Raw genomic sequence first — 11,807 nt, forward strand, 5'->3', positions numbered from 1 at the left:
GTTTCTCTCTCAGGCTGTCCTCTCGCACCCAGACACTGGGTAAACCCTAATAGAGAAAGGTAGTTGACCCACAAGTTTATCTTTGTCACGAGCGTGCGACAAAAAACAATGTTGAGTTTCCACGAGGATTCCAACCTAAGGCCCTTAGATTATGCGGTCAATCCTTTTTTCTTTATCTGTCTATAGATCAATACACGACACTTCCAATGTCTTGCAAGCATGCTACATGCTTGGTGCATGTTAATCTTGCGTATGGCCTAGCTCACCCAGTTCGTTGAAGTTTAGTTGGTATTGCATCGCTGGGACTTCAGCAGGCACGAGGTTCGAATTCTTGTAGAATACTCGCATTTAAAAGGTGTTATATATTGAATCAATGAAGGACTTTTTCCGTGTTTGAACACTATTTGTTTGGGTAAGGGGGAATTAGGAGAATTCTTTACACTTTGGGACCGGTCATTATTTATCACTTGGGGAGATAGGTCGGAGGATTTTGTTTGTGTCGCAATAAAATGTACCTGACCCCCCCCCCCCCCAAAGGCTGTCTGGTAATTCTGATGATTTCCCCCATTGGCAGTCAAAATTCTTTAGTCCCCCCGCTTAATTCTCTGTTGGTGACGATTGATTTCCCCCTCCGTGCCCTATCAAAACTATGTGATCACCCAAAATCTTTCGAAACTCTCAGACGATAAACACTGACTGGTCGTTTTACTATCGAGAACTCTTCTAACATTCCTCGTGATAAGATAAGGCTTTATAAACGCGAAAATAATAATAATAAAAGTCTATATTAAGCACTCTAAACAAAAAACGTGTTTAGTTACAATGATATGAACTCAGCAAGTGTAAAACTAATTAACTAACTAAATTACTGACTAACTAATAAAATATGGATTCCTCTATTTCTGAAAATAGGTGCCAATCTTGAACGTCACAACCGTGTTTAAAACTTTAATACTCTCATCTAAACGCGCATATCATCTCAGTTATTTTAGAAATCTGTCTGCAAACACCTAGGAAATGGCCCCTTGTCATTTAGGCCGGATAGCGAGTAAAGCTGGCACCGTTAAGGGGAGATTAATGATATCCAACGGATGAAGAGGCGATAACACTAATAAAAGCTGGGCTAATAATGCTTTCACTACCTTTTTTATCTCAACAACACCACAGTATCACATTTTTAACTGTTGTCAAGGCGGAAGAGATGTCTGGTGATGTCATGTTGTATTCATTTTTAAATAAGGAATTTATTTTGGGCTCGTACGTCAACATCAGACAACGAATTGTTGATAGTGGAGAGAAAAATGCTTGAATGTGCCAAGTTCGATTTGAACAATCCAAATACCGACCTTCGACTTTTATCATAATAACAAAGTGTCTTTAAATATAACTTTTAAATAAGAAGTTGGTGCTGCTTATATACTTCTGATGTTTGTTTCCATATCATTGAAACGTCTAACAATTGCTGAACAATGCCAACGAAACACCGAACGCGAGATACGGGCTGGGATTGGCGAAATTTTTGGCAGACTGAGAAAAGGGTTACATTTCGATGAACTTGAAAACCATTCGGGTTTCCGGCAAGCCTATTTCGATTTGTTTCCAAGACTCGTCTCTAGCGCTCGTGAATAACCCTCGGCTTGTCTTTGTAGTCAACTGTTGTGTGGCCGTGAAACTTTCCCTTGCGATCTGTAAGTTTAGAGTCTTGCAATCTTACCGAAATTCTATCAGAATTCTATTGCCAAAGTAGGCGGCGACCTTAATAACCTCTTTAGCTAACACATAAAATAAGATTAACGGGTTTTTAAATCAGTAACGGGGGGTAATAAGCTAACTTATTATTTCATTATTTCTGCTATGATGGATTTTTTAAATAGCTGATCGATGACTTATCGGCCACTTTGCGTACGCAACAGCTTCTATCAGGATTAAGCCACTTAGTTACCATGCGTTGATTTCAAAACAGTGTGAGCAGTTGTCAAATCAAAACGTCTTTGTAAAAGTTTCTGTACGTGTGGCAATTGTCAACTATAATTAGAAAAGAATAAATTTCAAGGTATTAAAATAATTGGAATGTTCCCTTTTAAATATAGACTACGTGGCGTTTGTTGGTGAGCAATCTCCTTGTAAACTTCCGTGCTGGACTCGTTTATGATTTTGTCATCGCAACCATTAAATCCTGAACCTCTGATTCGAGAGGACAAAATGGATAAGATAGAGAACGCTACAAATAGTCAGATATAAAAATTTTGCCAGATGGCGACCAAAAACTCGATAAAGCACCTTAGCGTAGTAACAAATAGGAAGTGGAATTAGAGAATAACAGCGCAGGTTGCCGAATGAAAAAAATTCGGCGACGTGTTTCAGTCTGCCGATGTCACGACATGTCACAATTTCAAGTTCAGAATATTGACGGACCACTTCTGATAGATTCAAAACTTCCTTCTCTCTCAAGTTGAAAATGATGACCTATGGAATCCACGAAACCTCTTTCATCTTGCTGTCAGATCGACATCATTTTCCCACTCGGGGTAACAGGAAGCTAATGATAAACAATTAGTGATTTTTTTCTTTTTTCATGATCGTACTTAGAACACTGACGATGGAAAGCTGGGAAGGTGTTCGGATTGTTTAGTGACGCCAGCCACGAGCGGATATTAACACTCACTGCGATCTTGAAAATTCTGGATATCGCGCACGCAATAACTGTTTTGTTTTGAGTTTCAATTGAAATGTAAAGGAAATGTCTGGATAAGTTAAGCCTGCATTAATAGTGGCGGCTAAATCCGTTTTATTTCAACACGACATAAATTCGATGGGGTAGCTACGATTTTGTGTCCGTCTTTTGTCCGGACAATATATCTTCTTTAGATAACTTTCTTTTAAGGCTCCCTAGTGTTGAGCTTTATCTCGCTTTTTCCGCATTTTCAAAGTTCAAGTTTATGACTAGTTTTTGTGGTCGGAAATTCCATCTTCAGGCGGCAAAAATACAGAAATCATTCAAAATCCACTACTCTCTTGTGCCAGGCACCACCTGCTCTTGTGTCCTCGGGGGGTACTCGATATATTCCTGGGTGGGGAGGTGCGGCGCGGCCCCTCATACCATGACCCTGTTTAAGACAAATAGCGCTTATTTTCGTACCCAGTTTAAGACAGAATTCCGATTTTTGATACCCTGTTTAAGACATTTAATGTGCCTGGTATCAATACCAAGATCAACGGAATTCAATAGTAATTAAAATTAGAGCTTATAAAAATTTTGCTGTTTATCTTCCAAGAAAAGATATCCTGTTTAAGACAAAAATTGATAAATCGATACCCTGATTAAGACAAAAAATGATAAATTTGATACCCTGTTTAAGACAAAAATCTCGAAAAACATACCCTTGCTGGCCGCACGTCCCCATTAAGCCCTTATAAGGGAGTACCCCCCGGGTCTTGTGCGATATTTTTTGCCCGCTTTACTCCTCAAAATTGTATTAACGGCAGCTGCAAATTATCCCAAGTGATGCTCCCCATTTTTAGCGGAAACAATTTTCGTCCCAAAATAAGTTGTCAGACCAACTTGCAATATAATTCAACACCATCAATGTTGCCATTTCATGGTATGTTAGATTGAGTAGTCGAGCCAGACATAAATATCCATGACTTCCTTATGGATCCATCGTTAATTTCATCTTTATTCGCTCTTAAAATATGGCTCAAAAAATGTGGTTGGATGTTGAATAACTACAACAGCACAAACGTACGTCAAAACCATTTTCAACTTGTGACTTAATCGAAGGTAATCAGCTCCTACTTGCTATTCTCGTTAATTCTCAAGAGCGTTCGAGATCTGTTCTCTCCTATAAAGAAGAATGGGAAGCTCTCTCGTTGAGGGAATACTGACTTATTAAAATTATATATTTATAGAATAGAACTGCAATAAGAATAATTTATGTTATGATCTTGAGAGTGAAAGAGTAACTGAAAAATCTCTAATGTCATATAAATCGAAAACAGACTCGAGCATAAGTTTTAACTATAATGCGAAATTGTTTAAATGATAACTTGATATGATCAGTTGAAAAGCTACCCAGGTTTCGATTTTCGAGTTTGATTTTCCGATGCGAATGACATTCTGTATCGTTGGTGCTGGTGCGTTCAACTACGTAACCCCTAAAAGTGACTCGTGATAGCATCTAATTTATTTTTGAAGCAACACTGCTTAATCAAACCTTTCTGTGATGATAATGAAGAAATTTAGTTTAGTCCATTTTCACTGCATTAAGTTTTTTTTGTAGTGGGGAAGGACTAGAAAGGAACATAGTAACCATTCGTGCCAGTCCACCCTCCCACCCATCCCACCCCAGGGGAGGACAAATGATCGCTAGCCTAAGATGCTCCAAATTGTTAAAAAAAATTCAGTTCCCCGCTTTCAGTTGTATAAAAAATGCATAGAGAACATTATCTCTATCTATCTGTCTGGATCAGTTAATGCGAGGACGTCGTCATAAATTGTTTACAGGAAACTTATATCATTAAACGATCTTTCCCTCCTCCGTGAAGAAACCTAGAACTTGGAGTTTAGGAGGAATAATAACTTAAGAAAACGCGCGCGTTCTAGCTATGTTTAAGATGGTGTCAATGATAATCATGATGATAATAATAGGAATAATGAAGTGTTTCAAAATGTAATAACTCGTGAACAGAGGTTTGTGTTCTTGTTCATCCATGGACCTTTCTCACGATCCGGGTGCATACTCGCCATGTGGGTCATGAATTCTGATTGGTTGTCTTTAAACGTGGCTCCACACTCTTCGCAAACGAACATCTTCGAGCGTCTCTCGCGGAAGCCAAACTTATGCACGATGCCGTGGACCCGTGTCTGATGTGCCTCCAACGAGCATCGTTGAGTGAACGACTTGTCACACTGCTCACACTTGAATGGTTTTATTCCAGTGTGTGTTCTTACATGACGCTTCAAGTCAAAGGTGTCATTGAAACCTTTGTCGCAGTAGGAGCAGGTGTAACGTTTATAGAATGAATGTGTTTTTAGGTGTTGGTTGAGCTTGCGTCGAAGGGGGAAGGCACTATTGCATATTTCACATTTATGGATGTGAGTCCCGTTCGGGGATTCCTTTTTGGCATTTTCATGAGGTTTGCTCGTTAAGAGTCCAAGTTGACTTTCAACACCAAACCCTCCATTTTTCGTCATCCAAAAGGAAGGGCTGGAAGTTATAACAGGTAGTTTTGGGTGAACACTCCCCTGTGGTATTCTAGAGGATTCTTTGCTGAGAAGCCAAAGCGATGAGGAATACGAAAAAACCTTGTCGTCTGACTTTTCAACAACGTTCATTTTGACGTCTTGGTGGAACTGCAAAGAGTCAGAGTCTTTTCTTTTCTTTAAGTCGATCGCGTCTTTGTTAGGGCTTACTCGTTCTGGAGATCCGAAAGAAACAGGAGAGAATTTCCTATCTTTAATTTCCACCGGGCTAAAACGTCTAGATAAATCAATATTCTCGTGCCCAAGTGTCACAAGTTTATGCAAATTAACCTCTTTGATAGTACTGTGATCTGGTGAACTTCTTGTTTCATCCTTAGAAATCTGTTCTTCTGTCCTCGAATTCCTTTGAAAATCTCGAACGCGATCTTCGTCGTTAGAGAAACTAAACATAGATTTGTTGTCATTGGAATTTTCCTTTTTCAGTTTTGGACTAGGCGTGCCCTTTTTAAACCACTCCACTTGGTTTTCAGAAGTCAGCTTGGCCTGGAAAGTTTTCCTGGCTTCCTTCTGACTAAAGACCGCAGCTTCCTCTTTGGCTGCACAAGAAACCTCTCCTTCCCTCTTTGTTTTGAACGGCCTGAATTTATTTCCTTTAGATCCAGTCGCATTTCCACTGATATCTTCCTTTGGTGCAGTCTTTAATACGTCAGGAACCCACATAGAGCTTGTTACACTTGCATTCTGTCCCCACAACGAACACGGATCATTATAATTGAACATTCCGTCTGCCAATCTGCTCGGCACAGCAATGCGCCAATCTTTAGGATCTTGATGGTGTTTAATATTCCTGGGGTTGTGTTCAGATTCCATACGATTTGTGACCACTTTGCCCAGTAATTTTCTTGACTCTTCCATATGTTGCATGTTACTCGCTTGGTTCAACTTCTTTTCCTGTCCGCTATTTTTATCTTTATCTGACTCTTGATGTTTCCCCTCTCCGTGTTCTTGGCTTTTCCAACATTTTTTCCACTTGGCCGCAGGTAGATCAGATGTTTCGAGATGCCAATAACTTTGAGGCGACAAGATTTCCCTTTCAGTATCCACAATTTTTCTCTTCCTTGACTCAAGAACCGCTTTCTCAAAAGGGTGAAAATGAAGAGGGTTCATTTCAATACGCTCTCCGTTCGTCCTCGAATCGCGAAAATTGAAATTGGAAAGATGATAGAGTGGTCCATTAGTTAGTCTTGATTTCCAAAACGCTGGCGCAGAATCTAAGAGCCAAGGCGGGATGCTTTCACTATTTCTGATTGCTCCTAGTATTTCTACATGTTTTGGTATCTTTTCGTCGATCATGTTTAGTCTGTGTGCACGTTCTCTGCTTTGTTCATTTGGTGGAGAGTGGCCATCTTTGAACAAGTTCTGCGGCAAGACTTGCACCTTTAGAGGCGCACAACATTCGGCGAGAGAATTACCTTGTGTTGGCAAAGGTGGGAAGAAAAACATGTGGGGCACGAGAGGCCAATTTTCCGCTAACCTTTCAGCTGGTCTTCCGCTATAAACTGCGGAACCGTTTCTGGCAGCATCCATCATCTCTCCAGGTGGATCCTTTGTGATGATGTGGTGTAACGTTCTCTGTGTGTCCTCTTCGTGCTTCCCGTGATTCAACATGGAGCGCACTGTTGTGGGAGACTGATCATGACTTGGCTCTCGTTTGTCTGTAACAAAAATTTTTACCATTAATAGTTACCGAGGGCCCTGGAGGAACATTCTTCAATAGAGGGGCCCGTTTCTCGAAAGCCACGGTAGTTTTTGGGGCCCCAAGTGTTCTTAATTCGAAATCCTAAGATGAGAAGAATTGTGGTTCTTTGTTCCAAAAACAAGTGCCTTCCTTTTTAATTTACTAATATTTTAAATGTTTGAATTTCAAAACTGTTTTCAGTCGATCGAAAGTGCGTGCATTCTTAAAAAGACCTTTGAGAAATTGAGTGAGAGAGCGGAACCCTAGAAAACCCTGATAAGGTTGCGAGTCGGGATTCGAAGTACTCAGCGCTTTGCGCTTCAGCGAAATTGAAACTTCCTTGAGACATTTCTTTTTTAAATCTCGACTTGAATGCAAGCGCTTAGGGACCAAATGCTTTAATAATCGCTCGTACGATTAATTTGCTCTGGTATTTGAGCATGCATGATGTTTTTGTTGTTGCTTATCTCAAGTTTTAAGTGAATTGTAATTAAAAGAATGACGCGGCACTTCTTAAATGTAACGGGGCAGATTAGCTAACAAAAACAATTGACGGACTGTCAAACATACATAAATTCTTTCGTGAACAAAATCCCAATTTATTATCTGTTGACTTCGAAGATGAATTATTGATGAAAACACAGTAAAACGCGTTATCCTATAGGCAGGTGTGCACTTCCTATCAGAATGATATCTGAATAGAAATTGAACGTTGTCAAATTGAAACGAAAATGTAAATTTAGGTTGAATTGTTGTCAGCCGAATAACGCCCAATATGCTGACAAAACAACTTCAGCAGTAAAGCGGATTATGCCTAGGAAAGATGCGATGTTTTCGCGAATTTAGCCAAAAGGGTGTAACGAACATGTTAGATATATATATATATACATGGTCCTTTTAAACATTAAACTTTCAGAAATGATTCAGTTGAAACTGAACGGTTTGTGATCAGTGAGTGCAAGAAACGGAAATTACTAAAAGTTGTTTAGTTTGAGAGTGCTGTGTGCTTTTGGTGGCCAAACAAAACGCTGTCATGTCGCTGCCCGAACCAGCTGTAGAAGTCTGGCAAGCATTTCGTGTTTATGTAGCAATTTCGTGACATCCTAGGTAATTTTAAGCAGAAGTTTTTCTCGTAGACTTGCCCCTGTGACCTCAATTTGGCTAAATCTTGTATGTCAGAGATAACCCCTCAGAAAACAAGGTTTCCTAGAGGATTAACTCTCCCGCCCGTTTGCTTTGTATCCCAAAACACGCGATTGTTTTGCGTATGGATGATTCTCGGTTTTAATTCAACTCTTCGCCACCTATGAGACAAAATAACGTTACATCACTCAGAATTACGCGCAAGTTTACTGATATGAAATTCCCGATAAATTTAAACACTTCAGGCAATTGCTTTTAATTGCAGTTCAAAATTTCATCGTCTTCCAAATGATAATTCATTGTGGCGAGACCAAGTTTCCGGTTCAAGTCTCTGCAAAGAAAATGAAATTGCTCATTTAGCGTAAATTACGGTTTTCGAGTAGAACAAAAAGAAGACAGGCTTTCATTTGATTTGCTTCGTTTTGAAGCCTTAAAAAGACGCGTGCAACATCCGTGAGCAAACAAAGCGAACCTCGAGATGTCAATAGCAATTTCCATTAACTTTTTTATGTAACCATCTTTATTTCGCATTTGAATATGAAAGCCCATTGAAAAGAACTATTAAGTTTCGTTTGTCAATTAACTCGAAGAATAGATCTCCAATTTTCACTTTTGTCTCGATCATTTACAAAGGTTTGCAATCCGTCAACCCGATCGATCTGAGAAAACTCTTAACCGAAGCAATTTTCCAATTTCTCCCAAACCAATTTGCGTGCAGAGTAAAATATCGCAGAATTAAAAAAATAATAAATTCGTGACGATCCGCGGTTATGCCACCACTAGCGTATAATAAAATGTGAGCCCCTGGGGTGGCAATTCAGTTATGTTCTTTGGCAAGCGCTTGCCTTTTGTTTCATCAACAGAATACAAAAAGCCCGTGTTAGCACAACCTGTTAAGGACTTGTAGCGCGCTTTAGTAATGATTGGATTCCACGATACCCTTGAAATAATTATGATGAGAACGAGATTTCCGTGTATTTGGAGTGGCTTCAGCGATTAAAATCGAAAGAGCTTGGATATTTGTGGCAGAAAATTGCCAGCTATTGACTAATACGAAACAAAGAAGAAGAAAAACATGTCGCTATTGTCCAAAGTTGAATCCTTCGTGACCCTATTGCCCTCGAGGAAAAACAAGACCTCAGCATGCGTATTTTAGAAAACATCTCGTTGCGTAAAAAAAAGATTGCGGATCGAAATGTTTATACGATTAAATAATCGTTCAGCAAATACTCCCCGCTTTGAGTACAAGAAATCGGTCGCAACAAACAAATTTATAACGGTGTAACAAAAAATCTGTAAGCAAGATTACAACCTACCACAAGCGATTTCTAAATACATTGTACCAGAAGAATTATGATCAATCGAAACTCGCTACCACCGTAGAAAAAATATATTTTTATACTTTACTCACCAGAGGACGTGAGATTATTTTCTCCGGCTTCGTCGAGTCGGCGTTTCGCCTTTTTCACGAGGAACGACTTTGGCATGGCAATATCACAAGGACCTTCTCAGAAGAAACCAATCCAAAAATCGAGACAACGAAACAACCAACTCTAGTTCGAACCTGACAAGTTGAATCGCGTTAAAATTCAACGCTGATGAAATTTCAGCCCGAAAAACCAACGAGGAGCTTTATGAGACACGTGCTGGTCTGTGCGATGGTGCGGACCATTTGTGACCGTTAGAGGTGCGAAGTAAATTTATAGCTCATTCGCTTTAGGTAGCGTTCAGTGGGTCATGTGATAGGGATTACGGCCTATTACCCTGATATCATGGTATCTTTTGATTACGTCTTTTGTCCGCTCTTGGCACGAACAATAGTCCAAGAAGTCAACAAACACAATACACAATACACGTCTCTCTGAGGGCCTTTATATTGGTGTTGTCATTTAATTTGGCAGTTCAATTGGGCACTTGTTACGAGCTGTAAATAGCAATTTTATTTTCAGCGGAAGTGATTTGAGGCAACGAGGCGAGAAAGAGTTTTCGCGGCAGCGTTAGACGAGAAGTGTAAATTGGCGTGTTTTCAATCGAAAATTCTAAGCATTTGAACATTGTCACAACCTGTTGGTAACACGTTTTGTACCAGATAGAGTTAATTCCACTTAAAAGTAAATCGGACCACGATATTATTTTTTTCCATTCGATGATAAACAGAGAGGCCATGGTGTCTTGATTTGCCATTGAAAACAAGATCCGAGACCATATATGACGATTTTCCGCAATGTGATTTGCGTCAATTCACCCACTCAGTCGGACCAGTAAAGGAGCTTGCCGCTAAATATAGACTGCACGAGTAAATTTAGTCCGACGGCCATGAATAATACCATTATACCATCGCGTCAGATGAAACGTAGTTTAGAAACGGCTTAACTCCACGGGTATTGAAAGACTTAATGTTGTTTTCGAAGCTGGGTAAAGAAAACACGGGCATCAGTTTATGGCTATTGTTATAACGAAACATTCATGAGAAGTTTTTATATTGATTACACAAAACGCTAAAACTCCATCAAGCAAAACGAAATTTTACATGTAAATCAAGTAGAAATTCAATCTAAAGCGATCTGCAATTATGCCATAAAAAATAACAAAGTCACATGAAACTACCATTATTGAAAACCGCTTAGGCTTTCACCTAAAGCGCGAAAATCGATCGAGAGCAAATTTATATATAGTTTTGTAGTTACTAGCTCATCCATCGATATTGTTTTCTTGACATATACAATTTAAATACAGTATCACAAACCCAGACATTCTCAATTAAAGTTTTACACTATTTAGGATCACAAATATATTTAACACTTTGAAAGTGATGCATGCAATTATTTTTAAGTGAGGAGGGGAAGGACATAATTTTGGGATTAAATTTACCCCTTCATGATAACGTGAGTGAAAGATTTAGCTTAGTTCGAAGAGAAGCGCTGTCGATTGTCACATGGCTCAGAGCTAAATGAAAAAGTATTCGATCAACGCTCAGTTATGTCAAATTTTGCTATTACCATAGTTTGTCTTAAAGCAATCAATATATAAAGGAATACTCGATAAGAAAGTAATTCGACTCGATCAATAAAATAAAACTGACATGCAATGTTATAATTCATCAAAACAATGAGAGCATAGATGGCCTACGGCAAAAGTCACAGGAAGTGTTTGCGCTAAAGGTGGCCGGATGAAAATTCTATTTTTTCCTTTAATATCCTTTCTTTTGTTGTCCTTCAAGATACTTAACTGATATTCGTCGAAAAAGAAGACCATGAAAATTCATCATTTTTGTCTAAGTCTTAATTTCTCTTTCTCTGATATAGCACTTAAAGGAATAATGAGAACTTGGAGACATGTAGAACTTGATAATCTTAATTTCGTCGATTGATCTCTCTCAGCAAATTTCTTTATTTGCGAGTGAAAGAGTGTTCAAATTTGAGCTGAAAGCCTGAGTGGTACCTAAATAGTGCGCAGCCTGAACACAAAATGCAACAAACGGATGCAAAGAGGAAAGGTATTTCTACTCCGTAGTTCAAGGTAAGTAACTCGTAGGCATGCCCAGGTCTGCCAGGAGTTAATCTTGTCTTATAAAGGAACTAGCCCCAACATTTCCCTCCAGAAATCGTAATCGTTACTCGAATTAAGTATGTGTCACGTATGGCTTAATAGGTAAAATAACATGGGATTTTTGCGCGCTAAAAATGTTTCTAAACACGCCTTTTTTTTCGTCTAGCCTCGTCC

The 11,807-nt window shown here is 39.2% G+C and overlaps 1 protein-coding gene across 2 annotated transcripts; it reads right to left on the minus strand.

Annotated features, from left to right (window-relative positions):
- Positions 1–3,657: 3,657 nt before the first annotated feature.
- LOC111330621 (uncharacterized) lies at positions 3,658–9,977 on the minus strand. 2 transcript variants are annotated; one of them, XM_022935513.2, is made up of 2 exons: positions 9,496–9,909; positions 3,658–6,918 (listed from the first exon to the last, which is right to left on the minus strand). In XM_022935513.2, the coding sequence occupies exons 1-2, from the start codon at positions 9,569–9,571 to the stop codon at positions 4,664–4,666; spliced, it is 2,331 nt and encodes a 776-aa protein (XP_022791248.2). In that variant the 5' UTR covers positions 9,572–9,909; the 3' UTR covers positions 3,658–4,663. The 2 variants fall into 2 exon arrangements, 1 of the variants encoding a protein (XP_022791248.2); XR_015990072.1 differs by lacking the exon at positions 3,658–6,918 and adding an exon at positions 6,964–8,415 and having other exon boundaries at positions 9,496–9,977.
- Between the last annotated feature and the right edge of the window lie 1,830 nt (positions 9,978–11,807).

The sequence above is a fragment of the Stylophora pistillata genome, chromosome 7, assembly GCF_964205215.1.
Source record: "Stylophora pistillata chromosome 7, jaStyPist1.2, whole genome shotgun sequence".
Lineage (NCBI taxonomy): Eukaryota > Metazoa > Cnidaria > Anthozoa > Scleractinia > Pocilloporidae > Stylophora > Stylophora pistillata.

Excerpts from the sequence above, each read along its gene's own strand:
- LOC111330621 (XM_022935513.2), bottom strand. The coding sequence starts at position 9,571 with ATGCCAAAGTCGTTCCTCGTGAAAAAGGCGAAACGCCGACTCGACGAA. Across the intron at positions 6,919-9,495 it reads AAATAATCTCACGTCCTCTG|ACAAACGAGAGCCAAGTCAT; the intron begins GTGAGTAAAGTA and ends TTTTTGTTACAG.